We start from the raw sequence: 21947 nt of genomic DNA on the forward strand, positions 1-21947 counted from the left end.
TTAGAGTGTATGTGTGTGTGATAACAGACAATTTAACTGAAAGCTTTTTTAAACATATCAACATTTTAATGTAACCGACTTTGATTTATTATTTTTATTTTGAGTACAGTGTGTAATGGAAAATATGCATATATAAAAAAAAAAGAAAATGTATTTTTGTGTGAATAGCAGAACACCTGTAACACATTACTGACTGAAGGTCACTGTGATGAACAGTGTAGGCAGCAAACATTCATCCATTATGTATTTTTCTGTAATGTATAATCTAGTTGCCATATAATTTATGCCATTTGCAATGTAACATTTTAAGCATTACAACTAAAATGCATGTATTTTACACCAGATGGTGTTAGAGAGCCAATCTGGGTTTCTGTGACACTGTTTAGTCTCAGTAAGCTGCAGTTGGGGGGGCATTAAGAGGCTGGAACAAAATGTTCACATGCTGACGCAAAGCTCTCGGTTCTACTTTTTATGGCAGATGGTTACTATACTTATGATGCTTGATTATATCTAAGCTCCCCAAGGTGCATTGTTCCTAAAAATAGAAGGGAAAAGGGAGAGAAATAATAGAGTTTGAGGTGGGGGGATTGTGCTTTACATAAAAGCCAGAATTGGGAGGAGGTCTTTGAATCACAGCTTTTGGTGCCTTAACAAGGGTTGCTTTAATTGGCTGACTGGCCCATGTGCGTTAAATTCATTAGCATAGCAACACAGCTCTTCCCTCTCTCTCTCTCCTTATTGGGAAGGATGCTGTGAGAAAAGGGAGGAGGGGACTAAAAATGGTGCCCCTGAGCAGGAAAGCCCATATATGGAGTCTGATAACACCGTCATACCACGTCAAAATAGCAGGTACATTGAGTGTGGGCTGAGAGAAAAAGAGAGAGGAAGGGAGGGTTACGTGCGTGTGGCATTCAGTACGTGAGTGCGTCAAAGCGGGAAGCTGGCGGTCTGTGCGAGCGCCTCTATGTCAAGTGTGTGCGTCAGTCTGAGTCAGATAGCGTCTCATCCTGAGCGTGCGTCAGTGCTGTTGCTGAGCAGTCCACGCTCCGGGGAAAGAGCGAGGAGAATGCTCTGAAAAGAAGGGATACAGCGACAAGGGTGATGGAGGCATGGAGGCAAGGCAAGGACAGTGGTTTGCAAAAGGGAAGCCATTAGGAGAAACGAGAAAGAGACACAGGAGTAATTTTAAGTGCACTTTAATATAAATGCCTCTGTTTTGACGACCAAATACATTTATCAGCGACACAAAAGAACACTGATCCACAATGTCCATTCTTCATAAATAGCATATGTCAAGTATGTTTTCATCTCATACGAAAGAAATGTCTTTGATATGTACATACTGTTGTTTGTACAAATGTACAAATGATTACAATCTTTAACCATTCCGCATCATGCCTAGCTAGAGGCATGTGCACCAAGCACCCTGTAAATCAGCATACATACAATAAAATACTTTTTATTTTTAAACTTAGCATGTAAATCGCTAGAACATAGGAATCAATCCTTTACTTGACCGTAGACAACTCTACGTTAGCATGTCGACACCATGGGAATTGAACCATTCTCAACCCGTGTCGATTAGTAACTGAATAGAAATAGAACCCTGTCCCTATTTTTCCTGCTCATTTTTTAAAACAAAACTTTGCTTCGTTTCATGTAACCCCTCTCAAAAAAGAAGAATCGATCATTCACACAGTCTTTGTCACCACTCCACACCGTAAAGTTACGATGTCACCGTGGTATTCACTGAATAAAGGTGCTGTTTTCTCTTAGGTGCAACCTCTCGATGTGTCAGACACACAAGAGCATCTGCAGATTGCAAGCATTACAAATATTGATGCTGCAAAAGTCCAGTGCAATTCCTTCTAGCCGTGTGCCCATCAGAGTAGCCGGGCGAAAGGATTCGTGACTCCGTCACTCAATAGTAGCTAGAAATAAGTCCAGTAATGTCCGTGCATGCAAAGCCATGCACAATATTTTGCCCCTCTACTTGGCGGTTTCCGCTGCAGCTTGTGTCCACCAGCCAGTAGGAGAATGACATGGAAAAACTTGACTTGTCTTGCACACAAAGTGGAATTTGTTCACATTTGTACATCACATTGAAACACATTTGAAAATGATATGTCCAAGAATTATTACATTCACAAACTCAAGGCCCAATGTAGTCTGAATTCTGTCATTTCTATGATTGTTTCTGACATTACAGCAATCGACGAAATATTTCAAGATTAAAGAAGTGAGTCAGCTGTGGGAAACACGCTGATGTTGATTCTTTTTGAAAATACCAAATATTGATCTGCAATGTAAATGCCTTCCACACATTGGGCTTTGTGTGTGTGATGCTGGATGACACGCATTGAGCCATATACGCTATCTGTTGCTTCTCACTGAAATTGTTCATGTCACTGAAGTTCACAACTGAGTTTTCACTACAAGTGAATACAAATGCAAGTCTGTAAGTTGATTTACACTTACAAAGTCAGAGCTGTTACTCTCACTCATATAAGCTCATGTTACATTACAGCAGAAAGACACTGACCTCGTAGTCCTTTTAGGACCTGTTCAAGACTAGTATATTGCATTGCTACCAAAGGGTTGCACTATTAATAACATAAACAAATGGGTAATCAGATGAACAATTGTGAACATGATGATTTACTCTCAATGGATTTGAGGAAGTTCAAGTCTTTTTGGCATTATATACATTATGTATATATTTATACATTTAATTAATATTCACTTTTCAGCAAAAGTAGCTCCATGAAATATGACAATATGCCATACTTAATGAAGTAAGTCACAGACTTATTTTAGAACGGAGGATCACTTCCACTCCCATCTGTAAGACAAATAGAGAGAACATAGGACAAAATGTTAGAAGGAATAATAATAATAACATTGTTTTGCCAGAATAATAAATAATTAAGACAGAAAAGTGATCTGCAAAAAGACCCTCACCTTTGCGGAAGCACTGTTGCGGCACATGACTTTGGAGTTGATACAACTCAGGTTGTTGCCCCAGGCCGGGGGCGATCGAGGCACCTGCCCCAAACATGGGTTCCAGGGCGGCCAGCTCCTCGAGGAGGGACTGGGCGCAGGGCAGGCCGGGCGATGGGGGGCTGACAGGCGAGGAGACAGGCATCAATATAGGGGAGGCAGGGGAGGCGGTCAGCTGCAGTGGTGGAGATGTTGGTATACCCGTGAACAGAGGCGATGATGCTACGTCTGTCTCCATGGGAACTTCGCCTGCTGCCTTCGTATCTGTCATGTTGCCTGCATTGACTGGCGACATCATAGCCCCTCGCCCGGCCTCATTGTTACAGTGCGCCGATTGGACGCTACAGAAGTGACCGGCACTCACAGCAGAGACCCCGTCAAAGTGCAAGGATGGACACCAGCACTCAGGAGTGGAGGGAGAAGAGGGGGGGCTAGAGTGAGAGGAGGAAGAGGGAGTCGGTGAGAGCGGAGGGGAGGATGAGAGGTCCTGGAGAAGGGTCTCTAAGACACTCTCCTCGAACAGCGACTCGTCATCCTGGAAGATGGGCAGGTCCAAGCCTTTCCAGGACTTGAGTGGGTAGAATTCACCCAGCAGTGGAATTGAATCAAGTCCATCAGAGTCCGGAGACTGAGAGTGTTCAGAAAGGGTGGACGGGACCAGCTTGGCCAGGAGTGGATCTAGGTAGAAGCCCTCTGCTAGTGTACTGATGTGCTGTGCTAAAAGCGAGATCTCCGTTCTCTCCTTTTCTCTGTCACGCAGTGAGGAGAAGAAGGGCAGACTTGGCTGTTTTCCAGGTGAGGCTTCTGGTGTTAGGAGACCTTCTGGTGGGTAAGGGAGCGGCCCGTGAGGGACGTCCACGTATAGCGGACCCCGAACTTCAGGTAAAGTCATGACTGTGCAGTCACCGTCACCAGGACTGTCAGGAGTAGGAGGGAGTTTCTCATAGAGTGACCCACTACACGGCTCCACTGGAAAGAGAATCTCTGTGGTTGGAGATGTTATCGTGAGTGGCAAAAGAGATGAGAGTGTTGTTGTTGGAGGTGGTGGGCTGCTTTGTGGGTTTGATGGCGCGGATGGAGAAAGAGATGGTGCTGTTGTCGTTGTTACTGTTGCGGTTTGACCAAGTGGAGGTGGTGAGGTGGCTCCAGTGGGATCAAAGCTAAAGTGAGGTTCCCCGAAGGGGAAATTGCTTCCACCTAGCTGAGGTGTGTATGGGGGTGTGCACACAAACTCTTTGGTCTGTTGTGCCTGGGAGGTAGGCACAGGTGGAAGAGGAAGGGGCAGGACTGGCAAAGGAGGATCTATCTGGAATGCCGGTGGCAGCAAAATATTCTGAGTGAGGAAGTCCAAATCTGACACTGTTGCAACCGTAACTGGAATGGGAGATGATGCAGAAGAGGGACTGGCCATAGGTTCACTGGGCTCATGCTGGAAGAAGGTCTCCTCTTCCATAGAGGAGAGACTGGAACGTGGGCCACTCTCCACTTGTGCAGGCTCCATTGAGGAGCTGCCACCTTGTTCCTCAGTAGATCCTGTACTGCATGCTGCTGTGCTGAAGTCGAAAGACTGACCAGATAGCCCACTGCTTCCTGGCGTGAACACTTGATCAGGGCTTGAGAGTGTTTCTGGACTCTGTAAGCTGACGCTTTCTTGTTGAGAAGTGCTTGAGCCCAGCACCAAGGAGAGTTGGGTCTGTTCAGAGCTCAGCTGTTGCCTGACTGACCAAGCCTCTGTCTCACTGTGATGAAGAGAAAGAAATGCAAAATTAGTAATATTCTTATTAACCCAACTTGGTCATTTAGACATGACTATATATATAGACTTACCTGATGATGTAATTGTTACTGACAATAGGGGTTTCCCCAGTTTCCAGCTGCAAGACCATGTAAAGCCAGACCCATGAGTGATCTGCTGTCTCTACACGAACCACCATCTCAGCTCTGCCCTCTCCTCCTTCTCTTACTGTGTGGAGAAAAAAAGATGAGCAAATCAAAACATATTCAGCTTCTTGTAAATAATATCAATTCATGTCTTAGTGGGTGGTCACAAGTACTTTTTTTTACTGCAAATGCATAGTACTCTATTGCTCGTTGTGAATGTCAAATGTTGATGGGCAACTGTGAGATAGATAGGAGCTCAAGCTGGGTCTAAGCAAGCAAATGGAGCTGAGAATATGTGTGTTTAGACTCACATAGGCTGCAGTGCTGAGCTGAGGCATGTGAAAGATCCTGAGGATGGAGGAAGCTGTACCAAGACTGGGACCGCAGAATCTCCACATTTAGACCCAAATAAACACTTACACTGAAAGTTGAAAAAAAGGAAGAAAATTATTTATTTTGAAAACACAGCATCATTAATCACAGTTATCAGAGTTCATTTATTCAACCTCACCTCTCTTGTGCTTCATGAAGCCTCATGTCTCGGCTATGCTGAGAACGGAAACATGGCAGGAAGAAGCTGCTCTCTAGTGCTGAAGCTGAGGTTGATTCTCTGTCTGAGGCAGTTCCACCTCTGGAAGTGTGAGGCTCCAGAGGAGCACAGAAACATACCCACACAGGGTTGGAAGTCCAATAGGATCCTGGGGAAGACTCACTAGGAGTTTGTGACAGGCAGCGTGCTCGAATTAAAACAAGCTTATTGCCCGCACTTTGCCTACGCACTGATTTGGAGGTGTTGAATCTGCAGCGAAACAAGCGATCTATAGGAGAAAAGCATGAAAATAATGAAAACATGGAAATATAGATATTGATATGTTTCATCCATCTGTGTTGTCATTTTGAATGTCTTACCTGTGTCAGGTGAAGTTGGAGGCACCAGGTTACTCCTCATAATAAAGTGGTCAGCAGTGTCTATTATGTCATACACACTGTCCCCTTGAGCGACCAAATCTACCTAAATATTCAAAAAAAAATAAATAAAATGAGGTTAACTTGCCTTTTTCTTTATATTTAAAATTACAGACTGAAATAGCATGTTTACTCACCATTGAGTGTCCGAGGTGGTCAGAGACGCTGTCTGACAGGTACAGTAACTTTCCTTCTCCAGTCAATAGCAGAAGAAAGCCTGGCATCCCTTGTATTAACTCATTCAATTCATAAAATGAAAGGAATCCCGTCGTTTCCTCTGCACTGCTAGCTGTAGTTATATCTGAAAAGAGTAATTTAAAGACTGAATAAACTGTTGCATTTACTGCATGTGTAAAACATTTCACACGATACGAAATCCACGAACGCGGTAGCGAGATTTACAATTCAGCACCATGGACAGCGTTTGTGTTTCAGCACCATGGAGAGAATTGGCGGTTTAAAGCACTTTCATTACGTTTCAATTTCAGTTTTCAGTACGTTTTTAAGGATATTTTTCAATTTGTATCATCATTCGAATATGCAGTGTAGATATTACAAAAAAAACATGCACCTGTTGCATCAACTCAATAAATAAAGAACGCGATGTACATGAATGCTTCAACACAAACGCAGATCTATAAAGCGTCTATAAAGTTCATATTTTAAGGATTACACACTTCTATTCGATTTTATACATTTTTAAGACATATTTAAATATTTACCTTGACTGAAGAAGACAGACTTTCTCGTGTACATGCACGCCAGCGACATGATATGCAGGTAGGAGAGCCGAGACTTGTCCGCATCGGAGATGGGCAACAAGTCCTTCAGGTTCCTAATTTCCGCATTTATTTGGTCCCTTCGAGCTTTCGAGGCTCCTTTAGTGGACCGATACATTGTGGATAGCAACGATGAAAACTGTTTCTGAGCTTTGCTGAATAAGTGGACTGCCTTGCAAGTTAAGAAAAGTGTTAGGCTCTTTCCCAAAAGAGTTTAGGCGCGTTCACAGGTGTGTCATCTCAGCACATGTCCAGAGTTCGGCTGTTCTCCATTCGCCTGCCTCTCCCGGGTTTCCCCCTTCGGTTCCGCCACAGCGCCTGGCTCAGGTTGCGGGGACCGGAGGATAGATGGTTCTTTCCTCCAGGTTGGGGATTGAGTCAGTCGGCTGCTGCTGAAGCCGTGTCTCGCCCAGATATAGGGAGTCCGTAAATCTGGTGGAGTAACATTGCAAGCCGGTAACTTATATAGGCTGGGGCTCCACCAGAGCAGGGGGGCTCCCAACGCGCCAACACCGACGTAAAAAAAGCGCGAGGGGAGGGGGGATGGAGTAAAGGGGGGCCAAGAGGGATTTATACGTCTCATATCAGTGCGAGCAATGCTGAAACTCACTCTCACCCCTCCCAACCCTGGCGCTCTGACTCTGCTCCGACGTCAGCATCCCATCTCTCCGTTGATGACGTTGGCTTGAAATCGGGAGCTCCGGCGACGCAAAAAGCCCGATTTGGACAAAACCGAGCAATGGGCGGAGACACAGAGTGAAACGTAGACGGAGTCACCGCACTCCGGTGTATAGACGTATGAAGGGGAGGGTGGAGGGGGGTTCTGTTTCTGAGCTGCATACGAACGAGATAGAGAAGCACTCTCTCTGAATCCTCTCGTGTGCCAGTGCTGATTGCCTCCAACCGAGCGAGTTCAGATATGATTCATAAAACCACTCCTGTGTTGCATTCCAATAGCTTGCTTGCATTGTTTGTTCATGGATGTAAAATGTGATGCAATCCCAGACATGATAGCTGTTGTCTTATAACTCGCTGCCTTATTTACACATTGTGACCACTGAACTAATGCTCATAGGGGCTTTCATTCATAAAAAAAATGGCAGATTATAGTAACTCAGCATACGGCACAGTTCACCGCAGTGCTTAATGATATAACTTTAAATGCAGCAGGGAACCAGCATCTGCCCCAGTGAACCAGACGGTGTAACCGAGAACACTGAAACACCTAATTATTACATAAATGCTTTCTCTCTGTCCTTATAAGGGAAACACGAGGCGAGCGTAGACAAGGACAGCAGCTGTATTGAGTTATGTCTTATGATTTTGTGTGCGTAAGGCGACATTGTGGGGAAGAGCCAATAGTTCACTCAGGATTTATCAGCGCAGTATGTAGTCACAGTAATGGGGGGAACATAATTGGTTGCTTCGTTATGAACTTGGGATGCTCTAACAAGGGCAGTCCGAGTGAGACAATAAGTTATTTTTAAACGGACATCAGGTAGGCTAGGATAACCCACAACTGTCTGAATGGGTTTTGTCCATGCGTAATTCTTATCCAGAAAGTGCTTTGCATTTTGTTAATGTATTGTCAGTGTTTTGAACAGCTATCAAATTTAGCTATCAAATTTAATCTAATTATTTAATATATTTAAAAACATGCAATTACAAATTCACACATATTAGAGATGTGTTTTATGTTGGCCTGCAGAGGTAATTTTATTTATGTTGTGTAATACAAATTGTGATAACAAATTATATTAAAATCCATGCACATGCAATTTTACTTTTATATTGCATGGGCTGCGGTCATGTATGCTGTCCTAATTGACCCGAAACACCTGTCAAACTTTTTTGTTTGAACAAAATTGCTCGTTTACATCTCAAACTCTGCTGAAATTCCTCTGGCGTCCTCTTAGGACAGTTTGTTCCATTCATAATGTCCGACCAGCCGAGCGTCTCAGACAAAAGTGTCGTAGAGAGGAACTCCAGCCCTCGCTGCGGTTATTGTCCCATTCGACTCGTAGAGGAAGCGAAGTAGCCTGATCAGTGAAGGTGAGCTATTTTTAGCAACAAGCAGGAACTCCAGTGCTTTTAGGAAAGTTCTCGAGCGCGACTCGCCGAGATCATTCAGCGATGCCATAAATCATGTTTCATTTGTCAGTCGTGAGAAATCACCAGGAGCAATCATTTAAAATATAGATCTGTATAGGAATATCTATCCAGCGATCAATAAAATTGTATTTTAGACCACCTCAGGGGCACGTGCACGTATCTGAAACCTGTTGCGCGCCCTTTTTCTAAAAATAGCTCCCATGGCAAGGGTCTGACAAACGCACTCGGGGAGATTCGACGTCCTCGGCCACATTTTTAGTTTTTTTAATCACACATTTGTTTACTGTGGTCAAAAATAGACGTGTAGGAGTTTTTGTGGGTCTAGGTCGAACCTTTATTTTATGGATTTATACGCGTGTCCTTTAAGCTTGTCTGATTTGCATTTTGTTTGTTGGTTTGGGCTAGAACAGAGCTAGGCTTAACCCAAATCCTGCCTTAAAGTAGCAAACAGATTAGGATATGTACATTGAAAAAAATGATTCATTGGATTTACTAGATTTTATTTAAGGTAAGAGGCTGCAAACAATTTATATGGGATGGGACAATTAAACAAACAATTTAAGTTGAACATTATTTAATTTAATTTGTGTTTTTTAATTCAGTCCAAAGTTGTTTGCAATCACTTACCTTAAAAAGTCAATCCAATGAATCATTTTCTTCAGTGTAATGTGACTTTTTTATTGGGATACGTATTTAGGGAGCTCTCAACAATTTGTAGACTGCACAAAGACACTTTTAGAGCTGAAATATCAAAAAGACACAATGAGTAAAAAATCCAAAGTGTATTTATATGGTCCCAACTGGCTTTAAGCACTCATGTTCAGTGGCAGAATTATGCATGAGCTGTAGTTGGAAAGCAGATCCCTAAGGATCCTTCATAATCACAGCAGACAATCCATGAATAAACCTGTTAACTAGTTGGTGGGTTTTTATGTTCCGCAAACTTAGAGTGATTCAGAAACACTTATGCGGGCAAAGCTTTCTCAAGGTGTAGCTTGTGCGAATAGCCTGCTCTTTGGCATCTCCAGAGCCACAATGATACAATACTAAAGAAGAATACTGTTGGCAAACACTCATTAAGCTCATGTGGATTAGCCTGCACAGGGCTCGCAGTTGATTTACCCATTGGGGCCTCCTGTTAAAGTCTACTGTTACACAGTGTAGCCTTTCCCATGCACCCATTTGGGATTCCTTGTGGGTTAGTCCATGTGTGACTTATTATGTTTAAAGCTTTGGTGCTTCCATTAGTTTTTCATTTACAATTATTTATTAATTCATTCATATGTTCATTCATATATTAATTTTCCTTTGGCTTAGTTTCTATTTCAGGGGTTGCAAACTATTCCAGGATACTTTATGTTTTACGCAGCGGATGTCTTTCCAGCTGCAACCCAGGGATACACTCATATCACACACACTCATTCATACACTACGGCCAATTTAGTTTATTCAATTTCCCTGTACCGCATGTCTTTGGTCTGTGGGGGAAACCCATGCAAACACAAGAACAACATGCAAACTCCACACAGAAATGCCAACTGGTCCAGCCGAGACTCAAACCAGTGATCTTCTTGCTGTGAGGCGACAGTGCTAACCACTGAGCCCCTTATGACTGGTCATTCACCAATTTTCAAAAACAAGTGGACCAATTCTTGAGCAAACATTTAAGTTTCTTTATCTGGAAATTATAATAAAATCGCTTATGTTATGTCTACATGATTGCACTTAATTTTTGTAGTGCCGATGAGGAAAACGGCTTACAAATCAAATTCAGAAAGCTTCCAAATGTGTTGATGTCATAAAAGAACCATTCTGGGTCTCAAAAAAGCCTTTTCAGGCAACAGTTTTTAAAAAAAACTTTTTTTTTTGTCTTAGTGTGAAAAATAAATTTAATGTAAACTACAGAACCATTTTCTATCTTTTGTGAATTGAAAAGGTGGACCAGATGATAAAAGGCTCTTCAGAGGACAAATAAGGTATCTTTATTTTTAAGAGTGTACGTTTTGTTATTTTTAACATAACATAAAAATGTTGTCCGCTATGTTCTGTGAGATTGTGTTTAGGAGTAGGTGACATGGGAAAACACAGCTAATTTACATCTTTGGGAATGTTTGGTCAATTTGTATGAGTCTAATTCATATGAAAATGTACAGTTAAAAAAATAATAATATGAAGGCCCACTTTTAAAGTCACAGAATGTACAAATGCTTACAAAATAGCCCATATAAATCAACAAGACCTAAAATAGTTTTAGACTGGCATGAGAGATTGTGTTGAATATGATTTGTAGTTGGTGTCTTTTGAAAATTTCCATAAAACATGGAAACACAAGGTGTGTCAAAATTTGTGTTTCCTATTTATTAATTTTCCTTCGGCTTAGTTCCTTTATTCATTAGGGGTCGCCACAGCGAAATGAACCGTCAACTTATCTAGCATATGTTTTACACAGTGGATTCCCTTCCAGCTGCAACTCAGTACTGAGAAACATCCATACACACTCATCCACACACATACACTTAGGCCAATTTAGATTATTCAATTCACCAATACCAAATGTCTTTGGACTGGAAAACCAGAGCACCTGTGTGAACATATAACTCTACACAGAGATGTCAGCTGGTCCAGCCGGCATTTGAAACAGTGACCTTTTTGCTGTGAGGCGATTGTACTACCCACAGTGCCACCATGCTGCCTCTTTCTAGTTATGGTTTTATTTTAAAAAAATCAATTCTAACTGTTTGAGAAATTGCTTTCGAAACATTGTGCTGTTGTATTGCCGGAATATAAAGTCTTATAATCATAATCGCGTGTAAATGAAAGAATGCGCTTAATTACAAATCAGTAATTGATCTCAGAAACTCTCATACAGATTTAGGGAACACTGTGTCAAAGGTGAAAGTAGAGTTGTGATTCAGTAAAAGAATGACCTAAATTTTCGCATGTTCTAATGGGCCTCTATTAAAGCTTGAAACACAATTTAGGTCTTTTCCAAATGTTTGCACGTTTTCATGGTGGTTCTTGTGTTATAATCTGGGACAACAGATAAGGGATCAGTCTTTACTGGATGTGAGTGAATGGATAATTCTCAACATGTTATCCTTCTGTTAGCAGTGTGTCACCGAGAGCAGGAAGATGTCATTTAGCCTGTAAGTGCACGACTGACTTGACTGTGCCAACATAAAGTCTCCTCTTGTTTGACACACAGTGAACTAAAATAGCAATGGAGGAAGTGAAGAAGTTTTGTATTATGTATTGCATTTTTATTGATCAAAAACAAAAATGGATTGTAATTTTACATAAAACAAATAATAATCACAAAATAAATCTGGCATATTTTTACATTTTAAAATATTGCTACACTTTATTAATCAAATGAAGGCATAAGTGATATATTATGGTAAGAAGTTGAGATATTTTTATATTCCAGAATTATTGGAATTAATGCATATTTCTAGCAAATTTTCCCATGCATTAAAATACATGTTTGTTTTGTTTGGACTAATGTTACTAATGCAGTTTTTATTAAAAAGTAACAGTCCTTTTTCATTCTTATTTTAGTTTGTACTTCGGTTTTTAAATTGAAAATATTCAAGTTTTAAAGTAGAGTGTTGCAGTTGGATTAGGTTTTCATTTACACACTCTGAGGAAGCAATATAATGTAATGTGTATTTATATAGCGCATTTATCATGTATGACCATAAACCCAAAGCACCTAATCATGCCACACCACCACCAGTGTGCAGCATCAACTTGGATGATGTGATGGGAGCCACAGTACAACAGAGCCAGTGTGCTCACCACACACCAGCTATTGGTGGAGTGGAGAGAGCGTGACAGAGCCAATTTAGTGGATGGGGATGATTAGGAGACCATGATGAGTATGGTCAGACAGAATCTGCGGACATTTTTTCTATTTATTTATCAGAATTAGTAAAAAATCTGTGGATTTATGCGAAATGATTTTAGGAGAACTAAAAACTAAAAATATGAAATAAAAAGTAATAAATTTTTTACTTTTATTTATTGTTTACAATGCAAATCCAATTAGATTGACCCATTTTGTAACCAAAGCAATCATATCTCTCATATAATGTATCTACTAAAAGACAGAAAATATTACTTTACAATCTGTATTGTAAATAAATTATATGAACATTTTAATATTACTATAATTATATCAAAATCATATTAGTAAAATGAATTTAAAAACTGAACAAATATGAATTCACACACATTTTCAAAAGTAAATTCATAGACTTAATGATGGGCTAAAAATCTGCAGAAATCTGTGCGTGCAGAATCCATGTGGGTCTAATGATTGGTAAGGGCCAGTTCTGGGAATTTGGTCAGTTACACCCCTGAGTGTACTGGGGTTAAACCCCTTCTTTTTACAAGAAGTGCAGTGGGTCTGTTTAACGTCTCATCCAAGAGACGGCACTCACTGTCAGTATGCTGTCCACCACTGTCTACTGACAGTCAACAGGCTAAATAGGCTGAAAATCTCAACCATTTCTGCCACATATTCTCCCACAATAGTGTTTAGACTAAAACAAAAGAAATTAACAGACATCAATTATAAAACAATAACAAAAAGTAATATAAACTCCTCATTATGCATAAATAACAAAATGAAGACAGAAAGATCAACTGTAAACCTATAAAGTACAGTGCTCAGCATGTAAAAGTACACCCATCTTTTAATTTATATTTCATTGCTTGTTCAAGCTATACAATATTATATGTGTGCATCTATATTAGATTAGTCAGTACTGAAACCAAATCTTGAGCTTATCTAAAAAAAATAACTTACGATAACGGTCCAAAAACGAGTAGACACAAATTTATATGTTATAGAAAAATATTTAATACAATTTTGAAAAAAGAGGAAAAATCAAGAGAAGCAAAAAATATATATAATTTAGTTGATATTTTGCTTGAATTTAATTGTGTTATCTTTTAATTTCTATTGAAGTTTGGCAGCTACATTATTATTTTAATAAATATATCTGTTTAATAAATCTGTTTTGTTTAAATGCACCAAAATACATTGCCTATATTCATGGAGAAATGGATAAAAATATTCATTTTCAATTTGGGGTGTACTCAATTATGCTGAGCGCTGTATATGCAGTCAATTTGATTGGGAACTGTACTTGTGGTAATTATCTGAAATGACATTATCAACTTTTGTACTGGGTGTCACGGTGGTGCATTGGGTAACACGATCGCCTCACAGCAAGAAGGTTGCTGGTTCGGGCCACAGCTGGGTCAGTTGGCATTCCTGTCTGGAATTAGCATGTTCTCCCTGCGTTCACGTGGGTTTCCTCCAGGTGCTCCAGTTTCCCCCTCAAGTCCAAAGACGTGGTATAGGCGAATTGAATAAACTAAATTGGCTGTAGTGTATGTTTGTAAACAATATCTGTGAATGCAAGAGTGCATGGGTGTTTCCTAGTGCTGGGTTAGGGCTGGAAGAGCATACGCTGCGTAAAACATATGCTGGAAAAGTTGGCGGTTCATTCCGCTGTGGCGGCCCCTGATTAATAAAAGGACTAAGCTGAAAAGGAAATGAATGAATGAATTAACTTTTGTACTTTTACTTATTCACTTAAAAAAATACTATTAACTCAAACCTAAATCTGTGCAACTTAACAAAGAGTTTTGTAAGTTCAATCAAACTAAACTAAAACTAAACAGAATTAAAACAAATAAGAAAAAAAACACTTTAATGAGAAACAAATGTCACTGGCCTCTTGTGCAGTTGAAGTGGGCTTGTCTTCTATCTCAAGATTCATTCTCTCTGCATTGCTGTTTATTTTTACACAGAGAGAATCAAGGTCTTTACTCTGCCTCTTGAAAGAAAGGAGCTAACCTGTCGCCTAGCAACACCTCCCACTCCTGCTGAAGCCAGAGGAAGACTGAAGCCGTCTATGAAACTGATGAGAGACATGGAGGTAAGGAGTCGGGAATGGGCTTGACTTTCAAGAGAGGCTGATGTATCGTGCCACTGCGCCACTATATTCCCAATATCCATAACCTCCAGACAGGCCGATGAAGTTGCACCTGTCGGGGTATTTAAATAATCTCGATTTGAGCACAATGAATTATCTAATGCATTGTGTGCGGGGATTGATTCATATAAAGTATTGTGAGCGAGCAGATGTAGCACTCAGACACCCACACACTACCTCCCTTCCCCATCTCTGTCAGAGATACTTCCCCAGCCTGCAGCCTGGTGTTTTTTTATTCCAGTGCAGTGTATTTTTAGATCCAGAGCCCAGAACAGTGGGAAAACGTAGACTTTTGTTAAAGTTTTTCATATCTTGAGCCTTCAGTGTTGTTTGTGAATGCTGACTACTAATTCATGCACATTTTCATTGACAAGTGTCAGTACTTGCGCACCTGCTTTGCTCTGAGTCATTTACTTTCTTTCTTTTTTTTAAACAAACTCTTTCCACCAGGCTATTTATAGTCCGACAAAAGCCTTCTATAATTCCATAAGGCCTTTTCTCTCTCTCTCTTGCTGTTTAAGCTCGCTACTCAATTCTAGATCTACATGCCAGCACATTGTGCTCTCACCCTCCTTTCTCTCTCTTTCTCTCTCTCTCTCTCTCTCTCTCTCCCTTCGTAAGTTGTTGCTGATGCAAGGTTGCCATGGTGATGTGATGTAGATGTGTGACATCAAAACAGACCTCAAGCAGCAGATTTTTTTCCCTTTTCAGTCTGTCACTCTCTCTCTCTCTCTCTTCTGTTCTCCCATCTCATTTCAAATTAAGCCAAAGGCATTGCATTACAAAACACCTCCGTGAGCTTCTGATCTAAACCAACCTCGCAAATGTTCGAAAGATGTCCTTTTAACTGCGCATCCCACAGTTCCTCTTAAAATAATGCAGCTCTTAGTGACCATAAGAGATCCATTATTCTTCCCCATTGAGGTCCATCTTTGATAGTAGGAAGAGAATGATCAATGATTCAGTGCACTGCTGCTTTTCTCCTCAGCCATCTCTGTGAATCTCAGTGGTGTGGTCTCAATGTGTAGTGCAGCTACCTTTGAAACAATATCTGTATTGGGCAGGTTTGTTGTTTATCTACGTCATCTTTAGATTTACAGCGTTAAATGTATTCTTTTAAGTCAAAGACATTACTAAAATGTTAACCCTTTAAATACTCCACCAAGAAAAAATATTTGGATTGCGTTTCTTATCTCTTAATGATGCTAGTTTACACACTCAATGCACTTTTTTTCATATCAGCCTCTACCAAATGATTGATATGTCGGTTTATGGTTAAAGTACCGGAATTAATACATATACTATGAAAAATCTCAATTTATGAAGTGTAAGACTACAAAATATTCAAAATAAAACATTTTTGAATAATAAATCATCTTTTTTTGAAGTATGTCATAAAATATTTCAAATTCTCATTTAACATGTTTTCTTATTTAATACTTTTTTTTTTTACAATAAACCAAAATCAGGTGTAATAGTGCAACAGGATGTGATTTTTTTTTTCATTTTGTAAACCAACAATTCTGTGTAAGCCATTATTTAAAACATTCTTTAATTTACTTTAACAGTCTATATTTAAAACAGCAAAAACACAGTCATCCATTTGTTTGAGGGGACGTCAAATGGTTAAAAGAGTTTCTTGTCAATCACATAATTTATTCACTAAAATAGTTGCATGTTTATTTGTTATGCAACTTACATATTCAAATGAGAACAATGCAAATGCAAGGTCGACAAATCAATGGAAGTGAAATTGAAGTTTGATGAAGCTTTGCATAACTATTAGAAGAGAAGAGAGTGGGCAGAGATGCTGAGAAAGAGGAGGTGCAGGGAGGGAGGGAGGAAAGAAGGTACTTCAGTGGCTTTTTTTAGCTCCAGGCTAAAGTTACGATTATTGCTTTTATCCATCCTCAATTTTCCCTTTCCTCCCTCTCTTTGGAAGCAAAAATGTTTCCCCCCAGGAACTGATATTTTCCCCATGATTACTGATCATCTCAGCAGCATGAACACTTCCGCGCAGTTGGTCGTAGAGGAGCAGAATGGCCCGTGTCATTCACCATTGCTGAATTTGAACAATAGCAAGAGTTTTTTTGGCCCATTGAATCATTGCTATGAATTTATGAATGGGGAGTCCATTACGTGACAGTTTTCCTCAACTCACGCTCTGAGTCATTTATGCCTACTTCATATAACGGCTTATTGGGGGGTCACATGATGAGGAATCATATTTTCCATCCGTTCCTTCTGTATGAAACAGTCATTTTCAGAATTCAAAACATCCGCTCCAGTTTAAAAAGATGAGCTGTTAGAGTGAGCTGTGAAAATGGTTCATTCACAATCTTTTGACAAACCAAAGAAGGTGAATATACCTAGATAAAGGTCTGTTTGCACTCCCATTCATCTCAAAGCCACTCTTTTGGCTATGTTAGATAAATCAGATAATTTTATGGGTGAGAGAGAAAAGAGTGAAAAATGGTCGTGATCAGTTAAATTAAAATATAAAATTTTATATTAAAGCTAAAACCGCCATAAACCTGAATGCACACCTTTCAAAGGGTGCACAGAGTTCATCTAGTTGGAGCTGTGTAAGCAAATTTCAATTTCGTGACCTTAAGAGTCAAATTAATGATTGAGAATAGAGGCTGTGCCCTTGTTAGCTCACCTTCTTTCCATGCCAAGGATGATGGTTCTAATTCCACTCTGAACAGTTCAGTAGAATCAGAGTTCAGTAGAATCAGAGGGGGTTTAAATGGCCATGAACTAATCCACCAACCCCCCACCCTGTCTCAGCATGGTGTTTTCACACATTTAGTTTGAAAAAAGTCAGGAAAATGGTGAGTCCAGCTTTGTTAAGGTGGGAGGAAAGGGTTTGCATGAAGAGGGGAGTTTCATTAAGTTAATTTTGAAATAATTATATTATAATTATAATAATTTTGATTAAGGTATGCATGGTTCTGCTACATTCATTTCTCTATGCCCCAAACCGAAATTCATCCTGCCATGGCTACATTACAGCTTCTCATTCAAAACATACAGTCGTTGTTTTTTTTATAGCGGGTATAATCACACCAAAACTTATTAAATAGTAAGTGAATTATAACAGCGCCATCTTTTTCTGTAATTGAAGTAGTGCTGTGCATTATTTGTTTAACCCTTTAAGGTGACATGTTGACTGACTGACTGACTGACTAACAAGACTAACAAACACAACGTAGCTTTCAGTTAGGATGAACACAGTTTCCATAATTATACTTTATAGATAAAGGTCTATGACTGCATACAATGACTTTATCTTGCTGGAGTTTAAAGCCATTTCGCTTCACTTCAGGACGCATTAATGCCGCTTTGTAGGTCTATTGGAGACATTCATAAATATTTCTAGCAAATCTAATAAATATTGGACACATACTTGTTACATAAATGCACTAAATCGCACTTCAGCAGTTTTTATTTGAGAGCATGCAAGAAAATACACTTGAGCAGCGTATAATTGAGGCGGCGTGCAAGAAGTTTTGTGCACAAAAAAAAGAAATCGGTGCACAAGCAAAGAGATTTGCATGCTCAGATTGCATAAATTTGACCTCGACTTGTAATACTACGCTCACATTATTTGCCATTTAAATAATGCTATAGGTAGTTGGTAGATCTGTGTAAAAGGCCTGCTGCCACAGCTGGAAAAAATCCTAGAGAAAAAACTAGTATATCTTAAAAACTGAAAGGGTTACTGCTGACAATAATGACTAAATTCTGAATAAACCATCTATAAACCAAATATACCATCTGATTAAACATAAACAAAGAACATTGATTACACACTTACCAAATCCGTAAAGACAGGACAGTCAACACCAACTGGAACTGCATCTTTTTTTAAAAGAAGACGAGAGGCAAATCCGGATTTCCAAATTCAAAAAGCTCTCGGGTAAAAATGTTCCTTACAAACATTTTTGTCGCTTGTTAGCAGACCACTGTAATCCACACTTGTGAGCTGTGATCTCATCACAGGGAAATGGAAATAAAACCTTCGTTGCGGCACAATTATAAACCCAACACTGACGTCCCATGTCTCCAAACAATTCTTCTTCTTTCACTTGTTTGAATTAAGGTTGGCACACCAATATGGCGTCTCTCTGAACACTAACAGGTAAAGGAAGTCTTCGAAACTATATCATGCATATTAATGAAGTTGCATCTCGTTCATAATAGAGCGCGCTGATTGGTTCAAACCAAGTTTTTTTCATGAATTAATGAAAAGATGTTTCACTTTGTCCCGGAGGCACAGACAGCCAATTTCCACGCTGGAATTTACACAATGATCTCATCACTGTGACGTAGTTTCCAAATTTCTTTTTAAACCGAAAGAACGAATTTGCTCAAAACAACGCAAAAACAACCAATTTTCACTTTTTAGTGAAATATTTGTGTCCTAATAGTCTTAAACGTGGAACATATATGTGACTGTCAACATCTCAAAAAATGTGTTTCGTGACCCTTTAAGTGTGACCCGTTAGGTGTGTTTCGTGACCCTGTAACTAGTGCTGTTACCTGAATGGGAGTTTAGGGGGGGCTGTAATGTACCCCAGCAAGTAAAAGCTCTGGGTGTAAACCTCACTCTTTATTCTTGTTAGAACAACACCAATGCAAGTCCTGCTTTTGTGATTCAGGAAGGTTGCATTGGTGCTGTGACTTAGGCCGTACTCACACTAGGTACAGTTGCCTCGAACCGGGCCAAAGCACGCTTGTCTCCCCTCCCGTCTCCCCCGACGGCCCGCACTCACACCACAATCGGGCCTGGGCACGCTTACGTCATTGATGCTGCGCTGTTCAGTGAGAAGCGCTGTCACTCAGCAGCACAGTGGAGATTTCTCTAGTTATATCGTTTCAGTCGTTTGCTGTGCAGTGACATGCAGTCAAATATTTCGCCAAACAGTCCTTAGGGATGCGGTGACACGCAGTCAGATATTTCGCCGAACAGATCCGCCACTTTTGGCGCTCATAAACAATCATAAACCCCTCGTGCTGCAGGAATGAGGAGGTCTGCTGAAGGTGCGCAGTTGTCGTGCAGTGAGGAGTTTGCGTCTTTAATAAACTATGTCAGTTTGCGTTCACTGAACAGTAAGAATGATTAATAAATCCATATGAAACAGTCCCTTAAAAGTCACGCTGCTTTCAGTTTTGGGCTTTGGCGCGTTTTGCACTCACACTACAAACATACCGCGCCAAAGCCCAAGTGAACCGCGCTCAGGCCCACCTCTTCCAACCGGTCCAGGATGTGCCAAGTGAACCGTGCTTGAGCCAGATTCAGCGCACTCACACTTCTCAAACGATCCGGGAAACGGGCCTGGGCACGGTACGGATGGCATGGTGTGAGTAGGCCTTTAGATGTGGATGTTGTAACAGGCTTCATGTGGCACACCAGGAACTGATGGCTGCTAGAGGCTGTCGTTTTTGCTATCCTTGTTTAACCAACCAACTGAAAACACTGGGTCAAATCTAACTCAAAACAAGGCAGTTATTAATATCCACCTTTAAAGTAGGAACATGCATGCTTTTGGTGGCTAGATAACATATGTATGCGTCCCTTTGTGATTATTCCCCAGTGATTTGCTTCTGAAAGGGTTTGAGGAAGGTAATACACATTATATAGGCTTTATTGTGAACAGAATGAAGTCATCTGGTGGATCGGTGGAATGTGTGATTTTCATTTTTTGCAATATGTTGTTAAATCTGCCTGAAGCGTCATTTAGTTTAGCCACAGAAGCTGTTTTTTTAACACCCTATGTTAACACTCAGCAGTCTGACTCTCACCCGCAGGCTTATTCATGGTGACAGTCTCTCACGCATTACTCATTCACTCATCGTGAGGATAGAGTCGATTTACTGTTTGTCTCTTCATCTCTGACATAGATGTGTGCTGTTATTAAGTCCAATAAGCAGTTTTGCCCCTCTCTTTCCCCGCTCAATATGAAGCATTAGGCCTCAAATCAAAGTAAGTGTATCCTTAGGCTGAATCTGTGTGAAATACAGCATGTCATAAATGATTTTGCTCATTATGGGAGTGCGGTGGTGATTTTGGACACTCAGTGGTCTGTATATTTTTACTGATTTAAAAAATATGCTCCATTCTTCATTGTAGGAATTCTCTCTTTATTGCCATCCTCTCTGCTCGCACACCCACGCACCCATAGCAACACGTTGTCGTATCATAGTAACCACATTACGCAGGAGGAAAAATTAAGGGTGGGTTGTGGAGGTATCTTTCACTGACCACTATGAGCATGTAGCTTGAAAACGGCTCCTTGTATTCAATGCTTGACAAGGGTGAGATTATGAAAGTCATTCATCACTGAATATTAAATCTATAGGCTTTTAAGGGAGGGGAAAATGTATGAAGCAATGTAGCACATTAAAGCTGATATTCACTATAATTTCTCATCTAAAATTACCTGTCGATTCTGATTCTAGTCTCCAGTTTGTGAGCCATATAATGCAATTAGCGCTTCTCGTTTGTTTCATCTTAATAGCCAATCAGTGGTAGATGACTCTTATTATCAAAGTCACTGTAGCTCAGACAAGACCCTAATCAAGGTGCGAAGGTAATTTTCAGAGTTCAATTTAATTCCCTTAAACAAATGGCCCAATTATCAGTGACCAACATGTGTCTCTTTTCACTTTCCCTCTGTGAAAGAGCCCCCGTCTGCTCTTCGACGGAGGTCCTGCTTTAATCGGGATGCAGTGGACCGAAGCTAATGAGACATGCTAATAGAGCAACTCTGTCAACCCCAATCACCCATTTGAGCTGGTTATTCTCCATACGGACCCTAATAACTGTTCATCAAGGGTCACAAAACATCCAGTTTACACATTTGTTTAGAGAGACTATTTCAAATTTTTTATTAGCCATACTAGTCAACACTGCTAGGCAGTGGTGTGGTTGACGAGCACACAGTGTAGGTGGCCCTCCCTACTGGCGGATCCCTCCCAGAATGTAGTGTTCGCCTAGGGGAAACTGGAAACTAAATTTCACAGAGAATGACTACCCCATGGAAGGTGTTCTGTGCCAAGGGGTAACATAAAGTTGATTTCCACCAAGAGTGGAGCCCAAGGAACCTGATCTCTGATAGTAAAACAGAACATGATTTCTACCATGAGGAACTACCACAAGGAATGCATTCTCAGCTAAGGAGAAACTTGAATGCAT

The 21947-nt window shown here is 40.4% G+C and overlaps 1 protein-coding gene and 1 long non-coding RNA gene across 2 annotated transcripts in view; one reads left to right on the forward strand and one right to left on the reverse strand.

Moving 5' to 3' along the window:
- The window catches only part of LOC108192168 (uncharacterized), a 117370-nt gene that overhangs the window by 10455 nt on the left and 84968 nt on the right, over positions 1-21947 (forward strand). The window contains exon 3 of the long non-coding RNA XR_015507611.1: positions 14562-14689. This is a non-coding gene — a long non-coding RNA (uncharacterized LOC108192168). The remainder of the gene's footprint in view (positions 1-14561; positions 14690-21947) is intronic.
- On the reverse strand, positions 1181-7045 carry npas4a (neuronal PAS domain protein 4a). The gene is made up of 8 exons (NM_001045321.1): positions 6570-7045; positions 5985-6148; positions 5791-5893; positions 5393-5699; positions 5193-5302; positions 4828-4963; positions 2962-4739; positions 1181-2842 (listed from the first exon to the last, which is right to left on the reverse strand). The coding sequence occupies exons 1-8, from the start codon at positions 6742-6744 to the stop codon at positions 2814-2816; spliced, it is 2802 nt and encodes a 933-aa protein (NP_001038786.1). The 5' UTR covers positions 6745-7045; the 3' UTR covers positions 1181-2813.

This window comes from Danio rerio, chromosome 14 (assembly GCF_052040795.2).
Source record: "Danio rerio strain M-AB ecotype USA chromosome 14, GRCz13ab, whole genome shotgun sequence".
Classification (NCBI taxonomy): Eukaryota; Metazoa; Chordata; class Actinopteri; order Cypriniformes; family Danionidae; genus Danio; species Danio rerio.

Excerpts from the sequence above, each read along its gene's own strand:
- npas4a (NM_001045321.1), bottom strand. The coding sequence starts at position 6,744 with ATGTATCGGTCCACTAAAGGAGCCTCGAAAGCTCGAAGGGACCAAATA. Across the intron at positions 6,149-6,569 it reads GTCTGTCTTCTTCAGTCAAG|ATATAACTACAGCTAGCAGT; the intron begins GTAAATATTTAA and ends TACTCTTTTCAG. Across the intron at positions 4,964-5,192 it reads AGCTCAGCACTGCAGCCTAT|TAAGAGAAGGAGGAGAGGGC; the intron begins GTGAGTCTAAAC and ends TTCTCCACACAG.